This window comes from Hyla sarda, chromosome 7, assembly GCF_029499605.1.
Source record: "Hyla sarda isolate aHylSar1 chromosome 7, aHylSar1.hap1, whole genome shotgun sequence".
Taxonomy (NCBI): domain Eukaryota; kingdom Metazoa; phylum Chordata; class Amphibia; order Anura; family Hylidae; genus Hyla; species Hyla sarda.
In genome coordinates this window covers 122,619,952-122,645,058 of record NC_079195.1, presented here as the reverse complement: position 1 = coordinate 122,645,058, position 25,107 = coordinate 122,619,952, and the positions used below count along the sequence as shown (strand labels likewise).

The following is a 25,107-nucleotide window of genomic DNA, read 5'->3' as shown; positions in this document are numbered from 1 at the left end:
ACCTTAACCCCTTAACCCCCTTAATGTACATAGTAAAAGTGAGCCAATGTCATTTGTAGTTTTTTTTTTTACAATGCAAAAAATCATGAAATTTTTTTTAAAAATTAAGATTTTTTGCTATTTTAACACTAATAGGTTGCATATATTTCTACATACTGACCAAATAGTTTATGAAACTTATACTTTCAGATGTCTACTTTATTTTGACAGCATTTTTTAGTTGTTTTTAATTAACATTTTAAATTAATTAGAAGCCTAACAATTTAACTTGAAATTTAGAAAATTTAGAATTTTTTTTTTTGTTGTGTGCTATGCAAGGTTTGCAGACATTTTAAAAGGTAGTAGAACATAGGAACACCCCCCAAATTACCCACTTTTAAAAATTAGACCCCTCAAGGTATTCGCTAGGGGGTACAATGAGTATTTTAACACCATAGTTTTTGGGCAGGAATTATTACAAAGTCAGTGTAAAAAATTTGAAATTTGCCTTTTTTCACAAATGCATCATTTGTGGGGCATATTTTTTGTACATCACTTCTGATATTTCAAGAAATGCCCCCTATATTTTATTACGCTGCTCGGCCCGTGTTTGGAAATACCCCCGCTTAGGCCATATTTGGTTCCTTGGCCGCGTGGTAGGACCCAGAAGGAGAGGAGCCCCCTTTGGCTTTCAGGGCATCATTATATGAATAGTCCCCATTCATACTGCGTTTCTGCAGTATATGTGTCCGTTGTCATGTCAAAAAAGGGATCCAATGTATACTGTAGCAGTTAGAAATGAATGGAGCTGCTACAGTATAACGTCAGCATCACTCTTTTTGACGTGATGCTGACGGATACCTCTAACACTGCGGAAACGCAGTATGAATGGGACGCAGTGTAGGGTCACATAGAGCGCATCCGCAGCATATTTCACACCGCGGATGCCCCCTGCAGTCACAAGGGCGAGATCACTGCTGTGGATGGGTAGCTCAGTGTGTCCGCTCATGACTGCCGGCGGGAAATCCACCGCTATTAGTGGACACACAAAGCTACCCAGCCGCAGCAGGGAGCTCATTATTGTGACTGTTGGCGGGCATCTGTAGCACGTAATATGCTGCGGATGTGCGCCGTGTGATCCTACACATTATACTTTTTTTTTTTTACTATATTTAATTAATAAATGTGTTTTTATTTTTTTAAACTTTTTACACTTTTTTCACACTTTTTAATTAATTTTTTACACATTTTTATACACTTTTATTTATTTTATTTTTTTTCACTTTTTTTAATGCTTTGGAATACTTAGTGTAAACCTAGCAGGCAGCATATATCTGCAATGCTTTGGAATACTAACAGGCAGCATATGAGGACTTGCCTCTGGCACGTCCTCACAGGCAATAACCGGGGCAGACCTGGGGGTCCTTGTAAAGACCCCCAGCTGCCCAGGTAAGCAGCAGCACCCCGCGATCATTGCGGGGTGCTACAGGAGAGAGACAGAGGGAGCCCCCTCCCTCTGTCAAAACTCCTTACAGCTCGTGGTCGCTTCCGACCGTGGCTGTAAGGGTTAAACTGCCGGAACCGAAGTTGTCTTTGGTCCCGGCAGTGCGGCAGGTCCCCACCCGCCGGGGATCACACACAGCACCCTGCGATTGTGCTGCAGGGGTGACAGAGGGAGCTCCCTCCCTCTGTCATAACACTTACAGCCCGCGGTCACTTCCGACCGCGGCTGTAAAAGTTAAACTGCCGGGACTGAAGTTTACTTCAGTCCCGGCAGTGCGGCAGGGTCCCGGTTGTGTGTTACAGCCGAGTCCCCGCCGCGATCTCGTGGGTGCACTGGGCAGCACCCACGAGAACCATGGACGAGTATACACGTCCTGGTGCGGGAACGTGCATCCGCCCTGGACGTGTATACACGTCCATGGTCGTTAAGGGGTTAAAACGGCCTGGCGCAGAGATCTGAAACCAGTGAAAGATGATGTATCAAAACTCATTAGTAAAGTTAAGGATTTGGAAGGCTTCCGTTCCTCTATTTCGTCACAAATCCACTCTCTAAATGACACTGAAATCCGTTTCCATGAAACAATCCGCAATAACAGAACAACTGGATTACATGGATAATAGAAATAGACGGAACAATATCCGTAAAAAAGGGCTCACTGAAGATGTCTCCCCACAGGACATTGATAAAACCCTGCAGAAAATCTTTAACGAAATTCTACAAAGACCATTAGATTCTCCGCTAGAATTGGACAGAGCACATAGTGCGTTGAAGGCGAAAAGTCCTGACCCCTTGAAACCTAGAGACGTTATCTGCAGAGTCCACCGTTACGTGCTAAAGGAGGATATAATGCGCAGAGCGAGAGACCTAAAGCAAATCTCCTATAATGGGTTTTCTTGTATCCTGACCTGTCACTACGTACACTCAAGCTCAGAGCAACTCTAAAACCGCTGCTTCAGGTGTTACTTAACGCCCAAATCACCTATAAATGGGGCTTTCCCTTCTCCATGACATCTAGACACGGCCGTGTCTCAGCAACGCTACGCAGACCTGAAGACCTACCTGCTTTCTTGGCCAGCTTTAAACTGTCTCACATCGCCCTGCCTGAATGGGAAGGTCTGTTCCAGCCATTGCGTGGCCAAGAGCTAAACCTCCGGATCGCCAGCAGCAGCAAGATAGGTCGGATTATTTGAAGAAGGCACAGCGTTTCCTGCAGCAAGACCTCAACGCCTGATCACTTACTCCTAGGAGGTTCTAGAATGACACCCCTCAGGACTCTTTCGAGATCTTCTGTGACGTGAACTCACCCTGACTTTCCTCGGGCATCAGACTGTGACTGGAGCTTGTTTCCCCATCCAGCGGTGTTATTTTGATGATATGAACACATTATGCCTCTCTACTACATGTGAAATAAAAAAAGCACAAACGGATGCGCTCCGTAGTGTAACACCAAAGGTGAGTTGGTAACGCTAAGTGTGAATTGCGCTTACCACATGAAGTTGTACTCCAACCAAGTACAACAATGGAACAGGGTGTATCATCAAAGGGTCTCTGCAGCTTCGTCCCGCTGAAATAGAATCACGATAAAAACAAGCAATCTCCAGGTAGCAGAGCGGGATCAATGGAAGTGCTGCGACCAGATAAGAAGTTAAAAGGATTTATTTCCCAAAATGCAACGCGTTTCACGGTCACCCGCTTCCTGAGGAAGCAGGTGACCGTGAAACGCGTTGCATTATGGGAAATAAATCCTTTTAACTTCTTATCTGGTCTCAGCGCTTCCATTGATCCCGCTCTGCTACCTGGAGATTGCTTGTTTTTATCGTGTCTCTACTACATAGACCCTACAGAGTGCTCTGCGCTCTTAAGATCAGTTATCATAACGTACGTTGTGCTCCCTTTTGTTTTGTTTATGTTGCCATATCTATGTCTTGGGAGTACTAGCTGTTTATTATGCCATCCTAATGCCCTATGCTGATACAGTTTTGTTTCAATGTTGTATAGCTGCCTCGTTCAGAGTGCTCCTTCCACGGTCGCCCCCACTAGCGAGATGATGGGGCTGGTACCTATCCCAGCATTAGCCCTTATGGCTATTTTCTTTAGAACCCAGGCACCCCACTCTTTAGGGTTGCTGCTTTACCTGTACTCCCCCTTTACTTCCTCACTAACATCTCCCCTTCTCTTTTCCTTTTTCAACAGGATCAAATACTATCTCATCTCCTCGCCTAGCGGACTGGTCAACCTAGCCCCCCACGACATGGCCGGTAAGTGGACTTCATGGCATGACCCCTACCATATTAGCTAACATCACACTAACCTCCCTGAACGTTCAGGGGTTTAACACGCCCAAAAAAGCGTGCCAAAATTTTATACACTTTCCACAAGCAGAGGACGCACATACTGACCTTACAGGAAACCCACTTTAAGTCTAACCATATACCAGCCCTATCCACTAAATACTATTCGACCCGGCTCCACAGCACCAACCTGGACTCCAGGTCTAAAGGTGTATCAATCGCCTTTCATAAATCACTTCCACTTAAAATACTCACCTCCCTCATGGACCCACAAGCCAGATATTTGTTAACTGTGAAATTGCCAGTCAGCCGTTCACGATAGCCTCTATTTATGCCCCGAATAGAGATCAAGTGAGATTCATACTGAAGACACTCACATTACAAGACTTTGCCACAGGTCCCATCCTCCTTAGTGGAGATTTTAATCTGCCCCTGCTCCCTCACGCAGACACGTCCCATGGCACCTCAAGTATTCCTCATAGTACATTAAGAGCTCTTAGGAAACGACTGCACTTGATGCAATTGAGTGACACTTGGAGGATTTTTCATCCACAAGAAAAGGACTATACTCATTATTCCTCACCTAGAAATTTGTATAGCCGCATTGACTATGTTTTCTGCCCGCATTTCCTACTCCCTTCTGTAACTAGGACTACTACTGGACTGAGACTACTATCTGATCATGCCCCTTTAAGTTGTTCGCTGACGCTTCCCTCTCTGTCGAAACCACAATCCTCATGGCATTTGAACAAGTCGCTGTTGCATGACTCTGTATGTCTACATGATCTGGAGGACTCCAATGCAAATTTTATCTCCGACCATGCAACTGATGACTCTTCACCCATGATGAAGTGGGAAACACTTAAATGAGTCCTTAGGGGCATCCTAATTAAGCACGGTTCCCGGCTGAAGAGGGAGGCTGCAACGACCATATCTAACCTACATCAGACTCTGCATTCTTTAGAAACTCAGCAAAAACATTCTCAACAGGATACCAACCTGAGAGAACTCATCCAAGTCAGGAGTGCTCTTCTTAAGGCTCTCATGTTCAAATATGCCCACTACAAACAATTTATAGGCCGCCTGTATTACGAGTGGGGTAATAAGGCCGGCAGACTATTGGCCAATGCTCTAAAGGGAAAAAAAAAGTATTCGCTGTTTATCGCAGCGATCAAGGATGCCTCGGGTTCTCCTTGTTCGTTGACCCCAGACATCCTTGAGGCATTCCGTCAATATTACACCTCCCTGTATAACCTACCACCTCCTCCCCACTCTAACACGGCAGTGCCTGAACCCCTCTCCCTAGCCCACTATATAGCCAAAACGGCACTCCCCACCCTCAATCCATTAGACATACAGAACTTAGAACAACCATTTACGCCTATGGAATTGGAAGTCAACATAGCCTCACTGCCGACGGGAAAAAGTCCTGGTCCAGATGGATATACGGCAAAGTTGTACAAAATACTGCATCCCAAACTTTCCACAATCTTACTGGCGGCTTTCAATGACATATCTGTAAATTCGCCCCCTCCTCCTCCTTTTCTACGGGTTTATGTCACAGTTTTGCCCAAAGAAGGCAAAGATCCCATGTTGTGCCCGAATTACCAGCCGATATCACTTATCAATACTGACACAAAATTGTTTGCCAAATTAATAGCCAATCGCTTGTCCGCACACATGGGGTCCCTAGTCCACCCGGACCAGGTAGGCTTTATTAGGGGAAGAGAGGCAAGGGACAACACTCCAAGAATGTTCTCTGCGATACACTTCGCAAAACGTTCCAAGCTCCCCCTTTTTCTCTTGTCCCTTGACGCCGAAAAAGCATTCGATCGGGTGGACTGGGACTTTATGTCTGCCACGTTGTCGCAAATCGGACTAGGCGCCAGTATGTTATCTCGCATAATGGCCCTATATTCCCACCCCCAGGCCCAGATTAGGATTAATGGCCGTCTATCTCATCCCTTCGATATACGTAATGGCACACGTCAAGGATGCCCTCTGTCCTCCCTCTTATCAATCATGAGGTGTTCCATACACAACACATATATTAGACAGAACCCTGATATTAGCGGCCTTAAATTAGCTAAGGATCACTACAAATGCTCGGCGTATGTGGACGAATTGCTGATTTATCGTCTCATCCTTTAGCAACTAGAAACTGAACCGCACTAAATGCGAAGCACTAAACCTCACCCTGCCCGAGTCGCTAGTACGCCATCTACAAGCAACCTACCCCTTCAAATGGAAAACCTCCTCTCTTACCTACTTAGGCATTCAAGTTCCATCTGACTTGACAAGTACGTATAAATTCAACTTTCCCCCACTTCTGTGCACCCTGAAGAAGGGTTAGACGAGGTGGGAGAGAAAAGACACTTCCTGGCTGGGCAGAGTGAATGTTATGAAAATGAACATCCTCCCCAGGCTACTTTATTTGTTCTCCTGTATACCTATCCATCTTCCTCGAACCTTCTTCAGGGAACTCTCCTCATTACAATCTTCCTTTGTCTGGGCCAACAAACACCCCAGAATAGCCAAACGGGTCCTGATCCGTAGAAAGTGCGATGGAGGCTTGGCTCTCCCAGATTACCTATCCTACTATCTCTCTTCCATATTGACTAGACTACTGGATTGTTGTCGCCACAAGAGGGACAAGCTATGGGTTCGGATGGAGAGCTCGCTTATAGCCAGCGATCTGAAGGCGTTTCTATGGAAACCAAGATTTGAACAGCCCCGACCACCCATTGTCTCCCTCCCCCCAGTGCTCCACTCAAGATATCGTTCCAGGAAAGTGTACCTGATCAAGCTCGGCCTTTTTCCGTATGAGGGCCCCTTAACCCCCTTATTCAACAATCCCACCTTTGCCCCAACGAATCACAAAGGTTCGTTTCTCAATTTCCGCTGTGACCAAGGTATCACATTCCATGATATCCTAACCCAATCCAACATTAAAAATCTCACGGATATCCTACCGGACACGACTCCCAATACCGCACAAGTATTCCAGTATGCTCAATTGTCACACTACTATCGTTGTATGAAGGACAAATTGCAACTACATTGACCCCTTACCAAATTTGAGCCGTTATGCGTGACATCCAGAACAGTAGACCACCCAGTTAGCCTACTCTACTCCTACGTCCTGGAGGCCTCCACTACCGCGCCTCTCCCTTACAAACTGAGCTGGGAGAGAGATTTGGGTCATATGATTCCAGAGGAGGAGTGGAGTAGAGCTATCAATAACTACCATAAAATGTAAATATCCTGTAAAGCACAAGAGACTAATTTTAAAATACTCACCGGATGGTACAGGGTCCCTACTCTTCTGGCTTCCTTTTACCGGGAGTTTCGGATGAGTGTTGGCGGTGTGCCTCTGGCAAAGGTGACATGATACACATTTGGTTGACGTGCCCCTCGCTTACCAGTTTCTGGACAGAGATGTCAGACACCATAGCACATATCACCTCGGTACGCTTGACTCTTACTCCAGAAATTATGTTACTATCGATCCTCCCCGCCAGCACCCAGAGATGCTCCACTAAATTGATCTCCTTTCTACTGCTAGCTGCAAGGACAGTCATACCGAGGCTGTGGAAATCCACTTTGGCCCCCACAGTCTCGGCGTGGCTCCAGGAAGTCTCCCATATTCATAGAATGGAAGAGCTCACTGCTGATTCCCACAATCAGCTGTCAAAATACATGGCCACTTGGCATCCCTGGTCAGTGTTTCTGTCCTCACAGGAATTCACCACAATTCCCCTCACCTGTATGAGTAACCTTTCATACAGCACAGCAGCACCCCCTCGTCCTTCTTTGCACGCACGCCTAGTCATATATACTCACATGCAAGTCCCCTCATGTTATCCTTGCCGAGAGCCGTCTAGCTGTTGTGGGGGGCGGGAACCGAACCAGTTCGTGAGGTAAGTCTTCCTCTCTTCCTGAAGATCCTATACACTTCTGTCCCTGCCTTTCCTGATCTCTGACCCCTCTTCTCTCCCCCCCATATTCTTTTGCTTTTCTACTCTCCCTCCCCTCTCTATAGCTATTTTGTTCTTCAGTCTTTCTCCTTTACTCTCCTTCCCCAATGATATCCTAACGGTTCTTTTAGTTGGGTTTTACTAGTATACAGTTCCTGGAGTGTGTACGGTGTATAGTCTGGCTTTAACCCTGACTTCTTCCCAATATATCGTGGCGCCCCCACAAGATTGTTCCACCCTATAACCTGAAGTACTTACTCCGCAACTTGATTTGCTGTATTCTAGAAGGTGTTAACGTACAACTCGACTAGACGCTAGTTTGATTAAGAGACACCTCTCCTACATAAGTGTGTCTAGGCCGGATATCTCATACCCATATTGCTGTTGCATGTTAAGGAAGGACACTTCTGATTCATTACTGTTATATTATCCTGTATGACTTGAAACTTTAATAAACTTTGAATATGAAAAAAAAATAAAGATTGGTAGAGGGGGAGGTGCATAAGTAAGGCTACAGAGTAAAAGGGGTTATACAGGTAAAGTTATAAAAAAAAAAAAAAAAAAAAAAAAAAAAAAAAAAAAGCTAATTTCTTTCAAAAACAGCACCATAACATTGCCGATTGTGTGTTGTATGACAACTCTGTTCCATTCACTGCAATGGAGCTGAGCTGCAATACCACACACAACCTGAGGATAGGTGCTGTTTATGAAATCATCTCTGTTTTCTATTCCTGGATAACCCCTTTAAGGATGAATTGGCGGGGTGTGAGTATTCGGTAGATGGCCGTAGAGAAGGATAATGCAGTCATGTAAGCAGGGGATGATGAGAGCATGCACTAGCATTTTTTTTTTTCATCAGAGCTGGAGTAAGAGGAGTTGAGAAATGTTTTTGAGGTGGAGGCAGAAAGAGGTGGTGAGAGACTGGAGGGGTGGTTTAAAAGACCGTACAATTGAAGGTTGTCACAAGGTTGTCACCTATGGACAGAGGGAGTGGAACAATAGACTGTAAATAATATATCAGGTGGGGAGGAGGTGCAAGATTGGGGGAAAGGTGATGATAATTTGCATTTTCTCCATGTTAAGTTAAAAAAAAAAAAGTTGAGAAAAAATAGGAAGATACAGGTGATAAACAGTTGAGGTCACAACCAGACTTTGGGATCTTGTACAGCATAGAGGTGACTCCCCGAACCTAAGAGACAGATTTGAGTGTCATCAGCATAGAAGTGTTCCTTGAAGCTAGGGATTCCATGATCTGTCAGAGGTCAAAAGTATAGATGGAAAAGAGTAGAGGACAGAGCCCGGCAGGACTCCAACAGAAAGAGGGAAGATAAAGAGGTGAGTGGGAGACAATGAATTGGTAAGATTGCTAAGATATTTGGGGGGGTTAAAGATTGGCAAAGAAAAGTAGTGTGAGGCTCTGGTGGGGTAAGGAGATTATAGGCCATATTGTCAGGCGATCCAGAGCCGTCATGGATGAGAATGCTGGATGCTTCAAGCTGTTGTATTCGGCATTAAATACGTATACACATATATATATATATATATATATATATATATATATATATATATATATAGTCATGTTACTAAAACTTTGTGTAGTACAGTGTGGTACATCCTAGGCAGGCTGCCACTTGGGAACCGGTTTACTGCCAACAAGGATGCTAATGTTTTTTAGTGTGTTCTGGTAGACAGACTGGTTCAAAACTGTAAAGCATGAATTTATCAAGTCCATTGATGCTGCAGAGAGAGCACTGCTACATAGGCCTTGTTTTATCACAATTATCAAAGTTTAAAGAGCAAAGAGTACACAAAACATCCAAATAATTAAAAAAAAAACATGAAAGAATCCAAGATGTACTGTAGCAGTTCTTTGCTTGCCAAAAGTACAATAAATTGGATAACTTTATGAGGATCATGAAGAGCCTAGACAATGTAAAGAAATTTATGTGGTATCTGAAGCAGGCCAGAGCCGCCAGTAAACTCTGTATATCAATACACATATCTATCTAGGACTTAAGTACTGGTGACAAAACCTAAAAAAGAAAGATTATTCAGGGGGGGATTTATGGTCAGGAGAAGTTTTTGGCACTGTTATCACAAATTTTAGTGACATACCAATAAACTCTATTTCCAGGGTGATAGCACAACAATTCAGTGAAGAACATCGCTATCACTTCAACATAAATAAATCACAAAAGGGTAGGATATTACTAGAAGTCTTTCTTTAGGATATATATTGTTCCATATTGTAATTACTCTCACCGGGTTCAATAGGACAGTAAGGAACAGTTCACCACCACGAATGGACTTGTCAAGCTCTTTCGACCCTCCAGGGTATTCAATGTAGAATATAGTGTGAGTGAAAAGCCCACACGTCTGTCGCGGTAAAACCTTGAGACAAAATACAATAGCTTATTAGCCATATTTATTTGTTGATAGATATACCTTACTATTAAACAACACTATAAGTAGAGACAAAGAACATGTATCACCTACAATGGAAACCTGCATATAAACAGACAAATAAAAAGAACATAAAAAAGTGTGCCTGAAAGGTTTCAAGGGATTTCTTACAGAGCAATTAGCGCTACTATTGTCCTACAAAACACTGATAGTAATAGATGATGCTCACAAATAGGAGCTTCTTACCATGATGTTATTGTGGACAAACCCTCTCCGGTAGCGGGCAGGTCTCAGGTGAGGGTATTCTTCTGTGCTGGTGACTTGGATGTTCCATACAGATTTCCAAGCTTCATAAAGTTGACTATGTATGGGGTAAACGCCAGAATGATGGGGTGCCACTGCATATCCCAAATCTATGGGGATACCATGTTCCTAAAAGTGCAATAGTATAGCAGAATGTTAAGAAAGAATGTGGGAAAATTTAACTAAACTTAAGAGATTGTGTGGGGAAAAAAGTACGCCAGTACACAATGAGAGTTAATATAAATATCAGCTGAACCCATCGACTTCTGTGTCCAGTGGCTGTATGGTGGATATAACTGACCATCAACAGATTTCAGGGGCAACCAAGCATCAAGCATGATGGATTTTGACATGCATGGTCCTTTATTTTCAGGGGATATATGCTGCCCCCAAAGGTGTCTGGCAGAGTTTTATTTCCCTTTCCCCACTGAGAATACATGGACACTCAGTTGACCCGAGTGCCCGTGTGTATTGGGCATTTGGGAGACACGGCCTCTTGGAAGAAGGCTTTTAAGGCGTATCTTTAGGCTCATTAAATGTCATTGTATAAACTTTTTTTTTAGCACTTAAAGAGGCACTGTCATTTTAACAAACTTTACATGAATCTATAAGTATAAAAGAAACTTGTGTACTATATCTTGGAGAAAAATACATCTTACTTCACTTGAGTTACCTATTTTCATCCCATTCCCCCACAGACACTGATCATTTAACTCTTAGAGACCAGATGAGGAATCATGCGTGCAGCCCTTAAGAAGTCTATGGACATGGGTGGGGGAGAAGAAGGCAGAAGTGCAGTGAGAGTTAAATACAGAGATGCTGCAGCTTCTAAATGTTTTTGTCACTCCTGGATTCTCACTCAGAAGCATGGAGGACATTACAGAGCACTCTTAACTAGAGTCTGCACTGTGTTTGTGTGTCTGTCTTTCTCAATGCAGTACATCCCTCCCCTGCCATTTTCTAGACTGCTATGAGCAGCATGCTTTTGACAATTTAATTATGAACAATATCCTATTTACTTTCATTCTAGGTGTAATGTTAATGACTGCAATGTGGGTATAGATGAAATTCATACCAAATACTGAACATGTTAACAAGTCTTTATAGGTCAAAGATGGACCTTTATATCATTACAATCATCAATGGCCTCCTGAATAGTAACAGTGAAGGACCTAGAATTATATAAATTTTCCTCTATCTTTATCCATTACACACAACACAAAAATTATATTCTGCCAAGAAAAGAGCAACCCTGATCAAGTGTTTAAAAGGCGAGTAAGGTCAGCATTTTAGAGTGCACAATAAGTGCCCTAATAATAAGCTAAAGACTTCCTACAAATATGGTTCAGAATACGTTCAAACAAACAGGATCCTGCGCAGATTTGATGCGCAGGATTTGTAACTGCAGATTAGAAGCGGTGCTCAGTCATTTAGTTTACATTGAAATCTGCAGCAGAAAATCCTGTGCATCAAATCTGCATACGTGTGAACGTATCCTCAGTGTTTTTATGTAGGTAAAGGAGGATGCATGACCTTACAGCTGCCGCTCTTTTGTACATTGTAAGCAGATATGGCAAGACCCGCTTAGCAGATTTTTGAGTTAACTCTCACTATTATAATGAGACAAAGAAAAGACCAACTACACGAAAGAGGCCATTCTAGGTCAACAGTATTCTACAAATAAGAGTCCTGCCAATAAGCAAACTAATAAACAAAAGCTGCCAGCGCTGCCTTATAGTTGCTTGGAGACAGACCTTTATTATTATTCTGAGGCTTCCATTCACTTTGTACATAAAAAATGGAAAGCAAGAGCTAAGTTACTTCATGCAAGCGTACTAGTGTCAGTCCCGCTGTGACTAATATCAGTAAGACATGAAATTTCACATGCGTGTGGTCATGGCTCACTAGGACCAGGTCTGTCTATGTTCCACATGAGCAGCCAGGGGATGTCTACTGTAGCCACTGGCACAGAACACACCTTTTCACACATCAAGATCCTGGAATATATTTATTTTTATCAGAATTAATTCCCCGGCCACAGTTTTTAATTCTTTTCATCATCACATTTTGTGATTTGTTCTTTATTCTACTTTACTATGACATTAAGCTGGCTACACATCAGCCACAACTCTCTGCTCACACATTGACCACAAAATCTTACCAGTCTTTATATGAAAGATTTACATTTATTTACCAGGCTCAGTTATGTCACCTATTAGAAAGTGAGGGGGAATGATTAATAATGCAATAAAGCTACACATTTCTGGTTCTTGTGGTAAGGCTAATTTTTCTTATGTTTAAAGCATAACTGATCTTCAACTCCCACACGTTCTTCAGATAGGGGTTGGAGCCACGCTGGCAAGCTGCAGAAGCAACTGTCCAACACACCGAGTCCTATTCAATAGAAATGGGATCGTGCATTGAAGCTGCTGGCCATAGTACTATTGCAATTTGAGTTTACAGCGCTGCAGAATCTGTGTGCGCTATATAGATGAAGAGTTATTATTGCCTTTATTATTGACTGAACCGGCCAGGATGGAATGCGTCACTTCAAGCCAGATCTAAAGAATGGGTGGGAGTTCAAGATTACATTTACCCTTTATAACTTGTTCAAAAAGTGCCTAAGGCCTACTGGTCACCATCCTGGTCACCTTGATACATGATGTGTCTGCTCAGCCAAACACTAGCTAGGAGGGATGACCAATGGCATAGAGGATTGCATCAGGAGAGAATTTAATAATAAATAAATAAAAATTAATAGCCCAAGCTGATAACCTTTAACCCCTTAAGGACAGATACATTTTTACATTAAAGGAGTAATCTAGTGCAGACTATTCCTTCTCTGTTGTGTCCGGGTTGAAAAAAATATATATATATATTTCACTCACCTTCCTGCGGTCCCCCGTAACGCCACTACAGCTGTTCGGTCATCCGGTCCGGTCTTCATTCTTCCTGTGCACGGATCGTCACACGGCGCTCAGCCTATCACTGGCCGGTGAAAGCCTGAAATCGGGACTAGAGGACCGATCAGCTGTAGCAGCACTCTGGGGGAGCGCAGGAAGGTGAGTGAAAGTTTGTTTTATTTTACTAATACTTTGATGACCAGGCTCTTCTTTTTTCTTCCAAATTTGACATGTGTCTCTTTTAATGTAATAACTTTAGAACTCTTTCTCATCCGACGCCATTAAGTGAGGGCTTATTTTTTGTGGGACAAGCTACTTTTTTTGGTATCATTTTTGCCATACATGCTACCCTTTGATCTTTTTTATTTTGCTATTTGTACCAAAATTGGTGAATTTGTGCTTTTTTTTGTGTTCACCGTGTGGGATAATTTACATCATAGCTTTATAGTACACATCATTACATACATGGCAATACCTAGTATGTATAGGATTTGTGTTTTTTTGTTTGTTTTTTTATGATATACAGGGCTTTTATTGGGAAAGGGGCATTTATTTTTTTTACACTTCATACTTTTATTGAAGAACCTTTTATTATTTCATTTTTCACATTTTCAGATTATACTATGCTGCAATACATTTGTACTGCAGCACAGTATAAACCTGATCTGCTGCAGATACTACAGTCTGTGCAATCAAGCCTCTGTCTGGATTTCACAGGCTTCTGTAAGCTGGCAGACAGGAGGCCATCAGCTGACCTCATGTTGCCATAGCAATCAATGGCGACCCGTGATCGTATCACGGCGCTGCCATTGGTGAATAGTGGGGGCAGCTCCCCCTGTCAACACTATAAATGCGATCTCTGTGATTAACAGCAGGGTCCCACCGCCGAACTACTAAAGCTGTGCGCGGCTGAGCAGGAGGACATACGTCCCAGAATGTGAACATTTCGGGTGCTGGGACGTATGCATATGTCCTGTAGCTGGAAGGGGTTAAGCATAATGAAAAAAAAAGGAAAAAAAATAAAAAAAATTTAAAAAATACATTTTTATCTTCAATGTAATGTGTGTTATGCTTTTATTAATTATACAGCGTTTTCAATAGGCAAGTCTTCAATAAAGCACCAAAGTTGTACCTTAGTTTTGGAATTCATTATATGTTAGATACTACCTGACTTCAGTCATCAGGTTGCATAAAAGGTGTCAGTTGTTTTGTCTTGAAAAATAACACTGTATGCTAAATATAATAGAATCTTTAATGGAAGGGGCTTGACCATATCGCTACGAGTACAAAGTGGATCATTTACATTGTAATGGGGGATAGAAACCGTACCCCTCAAAAGATATCAAAGTCCAAAAGATATTAGGGAGATTTATCAAAACCTGTGCATAGGAAAAGCAGCCCAGCAACCAATCAGATTGCTTCTTTTATTTTTAATAATGCTTCTTCAAAATGAAAGTAGTAATCTGGTTGCTATGGGAAGCTTAGCCACGTTTCCTCTGCACAGGTTTTGATAAATCTCCCCCCATTGTGTGTCAGAAATTTGGGGAAGAGTCATGTGTTGACCGAGAGAAGTTGTTAGAGAGGAGAGGTTTCCCGAAAGGTAGTCTTTTAGATGTGCACGCTTGGCGTAATTTTTTGGATTCAGATGTGAGATGGCTTAGGGTGCAGAATTTGTTGCAGCCGGCAAAAGCTTTGCTACAAACAGTAAAGAGCTTGAACTATTCGGTTATTACCTAAATTAAAAAACCCAGGTGACCAGTTCAGTGCTGGCATGGTGTATGTCTAGAATAGTGATATTTTGGGGCAATTTACACCAATGAGACATACAAGATCATTTCACAAGTGTAATTTAACCACATCTGGTGGCAGTTCTCTGTATACTTGCTGTAGATAACATGGCCACTTTTCCTTCGACAATTCTCATAAACTGAGTGCGATGCATTCTTTTATGGTGGGGGTCACACGTCACATGGCAGGAAATTCGCTGTGGATTCTGCTACAAGCATCTGTCACCTTAAATCTGATGCATAGACATTCCTATCACCCCGATGTCACCGGCTTCTGACACACAGGGCTACCCGACCACAGCCATGTGTGTGTGCAGTAAGATTTGGAAGCTGGGTCACTAGAGCGAGCTCTCTACCTCTATGTGATGGAGTCGATGGGGGTCAGAGATTACTTGCATATGTAAGTTCAGGAGACAGACGCTAGTAGGAGAATCTGCAGCAAATATTAGGCAACAAAGTTCGTAGCAGATTTACAGCAGTGTGAAATACACTGTGGATGTGGTATGTGTGACTCTACCCTTAGATGGTATTTAAAGGGGTATTCAGACTTTATACATCTTATCCCCTATGCAAAGGACAGGGGATAAGATGTATAATGGCAGGGGTGCCGCTAGGACCCCCGTGATCTTTGTCTGTCCCCGGCATTCTGTGCCGTGTGCTGCCTCCGAGACGTGACGTCACAGCCACGCCCCTCGTGAGGTCATGCCACGCCCCCTGCAATCATACATCTTATCCCTTGTCCTTTGGATAGGTGATAAGATGTATAAAGCCAGAACATCCCTTTAAGAGTAATGGTAGGCCACTTTTAATATGGACCTGTGCTCTAATGACTTCCTGTATAGTAATTCTATTATTACTATCCGCTGACTACTTCCTACTACTACTTCACTGTCCTTTTATTTCGGTTTGGTGGCAGTAATATTTCTACATAATTATCCTGACACTAGAGTTCTATTATATGACTTGTTGCACCCTCTAAAATGAGGACATTGATGGATCCTATTAAAATAATTATTCATTTCTTATGAGGTCCCCGTTTAATAAACATGCCCTACTCTTAGACTTTAAATAGTCTACTTATTCTTTAGTGTGATCATGTGTACACTAAATGGGATTTGTATTTCAGGGCACTTGCAGAGGAATAGAATAGTAATGCCATTTGGTGAGGTAATCCTAACTTTCACCTTTCCTAAACACTTATTTGATGTAAAATTAGGCAGACAACATGCCCCCCCCCCCGTCATAATAAGTCATTTCCCTTGTCATAGACCCTTCTTGGAAAATATCAGGGCTCAATAGCTATATTTAGTGTTAAAATCCTTTTTAAAAAAATAGGATGTCACCATAACATCAAACTTATACTTCCTGGGCATATGGAAGCCATAGCCAGACTTCCATTGTTCTAGCATTTATACAGCCGCCAGTACAATGTAAGGTAAGTAAATGCAGTGGGTGGTGGAAGTGTACCACCAGTAAGTGAGCAGGAGCTCCACTCATTCCCAACACTGAAAGGAATAGTAGATTCTCTGTACTGGAGATATCACCGGTAAAATCAATGCTTAATGTAACCTTTTGATCTATACAACCAGGAAACATTATATTTTAACTAGATCTGATTGCAGTTTGTACATTTATTGAGTTAGACTTTGCATTATAAATACATTTGTGAGAACCTCACGAAGCGTGCCAGACAAAATGCAGTGTTTTCCATAGCAACCCAAGAATTAACAAGACTGGGCTAATGAATATACTTTTAATTTTACTAAAGTGCTCGATGGAACAACTCCATAATCCTCATTTAAATGAGATTGCTTCTGTAAATGGAAAGCACCCTGAAGACTGGTTATCACGTAGGGGGTAAAAGAAGCTCCTCAATAGGAAGCAGTTGTGTATTTTAATTACGACTGATAATCGCAGACAAGTAAAAGGCACTCCTTACTCTATCACACTGAATATGACTGCTGGTACTTAGAAAGGAAGCACATTTTTCAATGCAAGTCTGACCTACTCATTAGATGGTTCATCTATAGAAATGAGAGGCACATCAGAGAAGCTACACTGGGAAAAAGACTCAAGTGAAAGTGAGATTCAAGAAATAAAAGTGGAGACATCTAGCTGTGGCCTGTAAGACGTTCTGTGTACCATGGCCCTGCAAATTACTCAAGGCGTGCTGTGCAGAGATAGGGAAATGAGTTTACAGGATCTATACAGTCACATCCTTCACAAGAACACATTTAAAGCGTAAGCACAGGAGTATTTTCCAGCTTTAAACACTTTCACATCAGAGAGAATATGGAAATTTAAGGAAGCCTTGACTAGCCTTGAACTTTTTCTCTACATAAAGCAAAGTTAGAGTCCAGATAAAAGCTGTCACAGGATTTGCCACTGCTCAGCATCTACCACACTGTGTTGTCTTAAAAGGAATAAAAAAAAAAAAAAAAAAAAAAAAAAAAAAAACATTATAATATTATATATATATATATATATATATATATATATATATATATATATATATATAAAAATATAAATAAATATATATATATATATATATATATATAGTCAGTACTTTCCTCAGGGAGAGGACACTTCAGGTGTAGCGGAGATTCAGGTTAGGCCAATTAGCACTCCGCAGGCATTCTGGGTAGGGGAATATGCAAAGCAGCTCATTACACCACCTTTTCAGGTAGTGTTCCCTGGTATCAGCTTGGCTCCTGTTAAGGAATATAAAAAGCTGATCGGGATTTATGCCAAGCCAGACTACTCCCCAAAACGGAAGTTTCTACCCCACCCCTGCAGACAGCTGTTTCTTGAATCTCCGTTACACCTGAAGAGGTGTCCTCTCCCTGAGGAAAGTACTGACCCCGTTTAAAGCATCAGGCCTCTCACCACAGCCAAGCCAGATCACCCTGTTCTGTACTGACGAGGGGCCGAAACAGCTGTCTGCAGATGGGTAGAAACTTCCCTTTTGTGGAGTAGTCTGGCTTGGCATAAATCCCAATCAGCTTTTTATATTCCTTAACAGGAGCCAAGCTGATACCAGGGAACACTACCTGAAAAGGTGGTGTAATGAGCTGCTTTGCATATTCATATATAATATATATATATATATATATCTCAAGGCTTTAATAAGAATTACTCGCATGTATATCTGTTCTATCCTTTTTTCTTTAGCCATCAACACAGCAGTCATTGCCCAGAGTCCTTAGCAGGCAGCGTTCCTAGGTTATAGATGCTCAGCACAACGTGGATCTTCTCTAAACCTGCACGTAATAAAAGCTTTCATCAGGTTCTAACACAGGAAGAGCAATCAGGTTATTACCAGGGCAAACTGTTTGTTGAGCTTCATCTGCTCTGCGAGGACAGTGACGTTATGGAACAAGTGAGGCTGCATGTGGCTCCACATATGAGGGAACCACCAGAATTCCTTCCTGTGCTTGAGAAGCATGTCATCCCCCTCGTCTTCCTCATCTGTGCCTGGAGAGACAGGACAGTGCATGAGTGGAGTCAAACAAAATGTCACCGGCACTGCCCGAGTACTAGGAGGCATACAATGTCTACAATCTCTAAATGGTCTAAGACAGTGGTCTCCAACCTGCGGACCTCCACATGTTGCTAAACTACAACTCCCAGCATGCCCGGACAGCCGTTGGCTGTCCGGGCATGCTGGGAGTTGTAGTTTTGCAACATCTGGAGGTCCGCAGGTTGGAGGCCACTGGTCTAAGAGAAGAAGCCAGGTGTTATTTAAAGAGATAGTCAGGTTCTCCTGGACAATTTCACATTTAATGCTAATTGAAGGTAAATACCTGGAGCCTTTCATTCATCTACGTGTTAAAGTTCCTCATAATCGATGTCCCCTCTTCATTTAGGTAAATTGATGACCGGCACTTATCCATCTGAGAGAAGGGGGTCATGGCTCAGACTACTGAAGCACCATGAGCATACAGTAGTATAAGAAGAGGACAGAATTTACCTAAATGAAGGGGTGTGCATCATAGGAACCACAAAACATACATGTAAGAGGGGGGCACCAGGGATTTTAAAGGGGTACTCCGGTGGAAAACCTTTTTTTTAATCAACTGGTGCAAGAAAGAAACAGATTTGTAAATTACTTCTATTAAAAAATCTTAATCCTTCCAGTACTTCTTAGCTGCTGAATACTACAAAGGAAATTATTTTCTTTTTGGAACACAGAGCTCTCTGCTGAATCACGAGCACAGTGCTTTCTGCTGACAACTGTCCAGAGTCGGAGAAATTCCCCATACAAAATATATGCTGCTCTGGACAGTTTCTAAAATGGACAGAGATGTCAGCAGAGAGCACTGTGGTCATGATGTCAGCAGAGAGCTCTGTGTTCCAAAAAGAAAAGAATTCCCTCTGTAGTATTCAGCAGCTAATAAGTACTGGAAGGAATAAGATTTTTTAATAGTAGAAATTTACAAATCTGTTTAACTTTCTGGCACCAGTTGATTTAAAAAAATAAAAAAAAATAAAGTTTTCCACCGGAGTACCTCTTTAAGGAGGCCATTCAAAGATTAAAGGGGTATTCCAGGAATTTTATATATATATATATATATATATATATATATATATATATATATATATATATATATATATTGAGAGTTGAGCCAGTATAATATAATATATATATATATATATATCTCAACTGGCTCCAGAAAGTAACAGATTTGTAAATTACTATTAAAAAATCTTAATCCTTTCAGTACTTATGAGCTTCTGAAGTTAAGGTTGTTCTTTTCTGGCAAAATCCTCTCTCACACCTGTCTCGGGAAACGCATAGTTTCGAAGAGGTTTGCTATGGGGATTTGCTTCTAAACTGGGCGTTTCCCGAGACATGTGTCAGAGAGGATTTAGACAGAAAAGAGCAACCTTAACTTCAGAAGCTCTTTTTTTCTGTATAGGTTTTGGCCTAGGGTGCGTTCACACTGCCGTCCGTCCCCGTTTCTTTAGCCCTGTTTTTGTTCCGTTCTTGCAGGCCGTATTTGGATTAAAAATGTTTTTTTTTAAATAATCCCATTCATGACAATGGATTTTTTCTTGTTTTACAATCCATTTCCATCCGTTTGTACCCTACTGCACTAATTTCCGTTTTTTGGATGGCAGAAAAAAACAGCACATGCAGTATTTTTTATTCCATCAAAGAAAAAAAACGGAAGAAAAACTGGATACAGTAATTTAACATTTGGGAAAACGGATGAGCCTTTTTCTTGTTTTTTTTTTGACGGGAGAGGAACGGGACGGCCGTGTGAACGCGGCCTTACAAATACTGATGCAAAACGTGAACATGGAATCACAGTACGTAGGGTCCCATCCTTACTAACAAGGAGAAATATAACACACAGTTCTCAATTCATTCAACATTTCCAGGAGGGAAAACAGGGTAGCACTAAAATGCAGCATTTAACACAAAAAAAAAATAAAAAAAAAAAAGAGTGGGAGGGAGAAAAAAAATAAAATTATAAATAAAAATACTCCAGATTTCATATTATACAAAATACACACACGCTTACTATAACAGACATGCAAGGAGGACCAACAGTCCCCTTTGAAAGGTAAGGTCACACATTTCGGGTTTGGCTGCATGTTTTATGCTGATTTTGCTATTTATTGACTTCAATAGGTAGGAAAATATGCATCAGCAGATATACAACAAAATATAGCACGTGTGACCCTACACTAAAAGGTCTATTAAAGTGCTATCAGGAAAAGTTCTACAATTTTCCAACATACTTTCTGCTTTGTTTCCTAGATCTCTACATGCAGTCATTCAACACTGCCGTACTGCCGATGAGTAACCATCAGTTCTGGGCATGTAATGATCACATAGGTGCTCAACTTCTAGGTCAGCAAGCAGAAATCTAAACTGTGAGGAATTGATATACATAGTGTGTGTGTATGTATATATTAGGGATCGACCGATATCGTTTTTTTAGGGCCGATACCGATAATCGGTGGAGGTTAGGGCCGATAGCCGATAACTTATACCGATATTCCGGTATAAGTTATCGGCTATTTATCCCCCCGTGACACCGCTGCAGATCACTGATTTAAAGCGGGCGCTTTAAATCAATGAACTGCAGCGGCTTTTGCAGTGCCATAGACCACCGCCGCCACCCGCTTCTCTCCCCCTGCCTGTCCGGGGATCCTCCTGAGTCCTGCAACCGCCACCGCCCCCACCCCAGACCCCCGCCGCCCAACGCCGCACGGCTCCGTGCTCCCTACCGCACCCCCCACCACACCGGCCCCATTGCCTCCTCCATACCCGGTTTTATAATTACCTGTTCCCGGGGCCCGGGGTCCACTCTACATCTGGCTCCGGTGGCGTCCTCCTGAGCTGTCACCGTGCGCACTGACGGTGACGTTCCGTCACTCGTCATTGCGCACAGCGTAACGCAGGACTCAGCAGGAGCCAGAAGTAGCATGGACCCCGGGAACAGGCAATTCTAAAACCGGGGATGGGGGAGGCAATGGGGCTGGGGCGGTGCGGGGTGCGACACGGTGCGGTGGGTTGGCGGTCGCGGTGCGGTGGGGGCGGGGCATTATCAGATTATCGGCAAGGTAATTGCAGATACCGATAATGCCCAAAACCGATAATCAGTCGATCCCTTTATAATATACATATACATTTTATATATATATACATACATATATATATACATACATATATATATATATATATATATATATATATACATATACACACACATATATATATATACACACACATATATATATATATATATAATATATATTATATATATTATATATATTATATATATTATATATATTATATATATATATATATATATATATATATATATAGCAAAAATTAAAATTAATTTGCTTAGACCAAAACTGTGTGTCTGCACCCGTTTCAGGCACCTTGGTAGGGAAATCCTGATCTACACTCCGCAGATCATATATAGTATGAGAATATAAAATCAATAAGAACTGACCATCAAGTATGGTAGCCTTTATTGTCTTCCTCTCACTCCCCCCAACTTACATTTACTATGTGTTTCGATCAATTCTTTTCTCAACCTTTATGGTTTAGCTCAGTGTTTCCCAACCAGGGTTCCTCCAGCTGTTGCAAAACTACAAATTATTGATGTATTTGCAGATCATACAATAAATACTGTCTGAAACTTCATTTCCCAGGTAATCCGCCCACCCAGCCTGGATGCTTTAAAGATTATTTTTTCTAGAAAGCAATATTACAATAGCACAGGCAACAACTTGGAGACTGCTTCCATAAGAACTACAATGAGAAATGGCTGTACCTGTGTGGTAGAACTTCCCAGAGAAGCCCAAATTGAAGGTGAAATTCGGTACTAGAGTTCTTAGCTTGCTTTGAGTGTTCAGCAAAGCCTGAAATGAAGAGAAATACAAGTCAACATAATCCAGAAAAGCTGAGCCCTTGGCCAGACAGTCCATTTATTACAATCTCACACTTAAATCAAGACCAACAAAATTTGTATAACAACTTAAATACTATTCAAAGGCCCAAATTTATCAAAGTTTGTAGGGCTTATTTTCCCATATATTTGGCGCAACTCCGCTTATTTGCTTATTTTACTCACATTTTTTCACTTTTCACTTTCCAGTACACCCTGATTTATCAACTGCAACTGTCGCAGATCTAGACCAATCTGATTAAAAAGCTCCAGGAATCTACACCAGCTTGAACCTTGCTTATGTTTCTGCTTTTCTGACCACGGATCACACTGATTTACATCCCCACCTTGTCTCCCACCCCCCGCGCCGCGGATCTCCCATCTGTCTGCTACCTATTGCAAGACTACATCTCCCAGCATGCCCTCACTGTAAGTTGTAGTCTTGTAGCAGGCAGGAGATGTGCAGGGCGGGTGGGTTGTAAATCAGTGCCTCCGTCATTAACTTAGGGTAGTGGGGATAGACTCAGATGGTGCCCTGGTGGCTGCAGAGTGATGCCAGCCCGGGCTCCTTTAACATACCTCGGCGCTGTGTAGTTTTTCTCGAGTCCCTAATGTAATTTCACATTTCCCGCTGGGTTCCGTGATTGTCCGGGACCGAGCAGCCAATCACAGGACCCGGCAGGAAATTTGATCTTACAGTAGGGACTAAAACTCTGCAGCTCTGTTATATGTTAAAAGGAGACCGGGGTGGCATCACTCTGCAGCTGCCCGGGACTCCTGCAGATGGGCCGGGAGATGAGCAGGAGCCATCGCTGCCATCCCTCAGCACTGAAGCAGGAGTCCCGGGCAGCTGCAGAGTTATGACAGCCCGGGCTCCCTTTGCTACGGCACTGCAGAGTTTCCTGTCATTTCAAATTTCTCGCCAGGTCCCTTGTCACGGCACCCGGCGGGAAATATGAAATGACAGTGATTTTCGCATCACCGCCGGCCAGGCTTGCACGACTGTAACTCCCAGCATGTCCTTACAGTAAGGACATGCTGGAAGTTGTAGTTGTGCGGCAGGGACGGGTAACAAGCTTGTCACCTGCCCTCTGATTCATAACTACAACTCGCAGTATGCCCTTACTGTAAGGGCATTCTGGGAGTTTTAGTTGTAGGGCGGTGGGGGGGGGTTTGGGGAGTAGGTGACAAGCTTGTGACTCGCCCGCACCACATGACTACAACTCCCAGCATGTCCTTACTTTAAGGGCATGCTGGGAGTTTTGGTCATGCGGCACATGTATTAACCTATAATAAGTATTACCCTATTCTTCTTGCTTTATTTTAATTTTTTCTCATTTTAGATCAGTGTATCCTGTGGACTACTTCGGATTCGGTGGACTGCGTCGATAATGAGCGTTTTTTTTTTCTGTTTAATGTTAATAAAATGGTTAATGGTTAAATGTGTTGTGTTTTTTATTTATTTACTTGACAGGCTTAGTAGTGGAAGCAGTCTTATATATGGAGTCCATTACTAAGCTGGGCTTAGCGTTAGCCACAAAAACAGTTAGCGCTAAGCCCCAATTATTACCCCGGTACCCACCGCCACAGGGCCGCTACCAACAGGCCCAGAGCATCAAAAATAGCGCTCCTGGGTCTAGGCGGTAACAGGCTAGCGTTATTTAGGCTGGGGAGGGCCAGTAACAATGGTCCTTACCCACCCTGGTAACTAACATCAGGCTGTTGCTGGTTGGTTGTTATTTGGCTGAAAATAAAAATAGGGGGAACCCTATGCATTTATTTATTTTATTTTTATTTATATAAGCACAAAAAAGGAATAAGGTTCCCCCAATTTTTATTCTCAGCCAAATACCAACCAAGCAGCAACAGCCTGACGTTACCAGGGTGGGCGAGGACCATTGTTACTGGCCCTCCCCAGAATAAATGACACCAGCCTGTTACCTTCTAGGCCCAGGAGCGCCATTTTTGAGGCTCTAGACCTGTTGGTACTGGCTCCTCCCGGCACCCCTGTGGCGGTCGGTACTAGGGTAATAATCGGGGGTTAGCGCTAGCTGTTTTTGGGGCTAACTAAGGCTTAGTAATGGACTCTGTATATAAGACAGCTTCCACTACTAAGCCTGTCAAGTAAATAAAAAGATTTAAAAAGATGTTTAAACATTTTTTGATTCCAACATGGAGCACACTCTGCTCCATGCTGGGAGCTGTAGTACCTGCATTAATAGACAGATGGCAGCGAGTGTAACTTCTGACACCTGTTGCGATCTGTTTATTAATACAGGTACTACAGCATGGAGCAGAGTGTGCTCCATGTTCGGAGTAGTAGTACCAGCATTTATGGAAAGATCACAGCGGATGTTACTCCTGACACACTGTGATCCTCCTGTATAATTTATAGATGCGGCCGCCCGCTCTTCTATGGTGCCCTGCTCTGAAGTATATATACACCTACTTATATTTCCCTCAGAGAGTTGTGATTGGCTGGAACCATCTGGCCAATCACAGCTCTCTGCGGGAAATATTAATAGGTGTGTATGTATGTGTGTGTATA

At 42.5% G+C, this 25,107-nt stretch overlaps 1 protein-coding gene across 1 annotated transcript in view; it reads right to left on the bottom strand.

Annotated features, from left to right (window-relative positions):
- Positions 1-25,107, bottom strand: part of NDST2 (N-deacetylase and N-sulfotransferase 2) — a 173,109-nt gene that overhangs the window by 25,740 nt on the left and 122,262 nt on the right. The window contains exons 3-6 of the mRNA XM_056530639.1: positions 22,446-22,533; positions 18,467-18,621; positions 10,401-10,586; positions 10,014-10,142 (exon numbers count right to left, since the gene is read on the bottom strand). Of these exons, the coding sequence (XP_056386614.1) occupies positions 10,014-10,142; positions 10,401-10,586; positions 18,467-18,621; positions 22,446-22,533 (558 nt within the window). The remainder of the gene's footprint in view (positions 1-10,013; positions 10,143-10,400; positions 10,587-18,466; positions 18,622-22,445; positions 22,534-25,107) is intronic.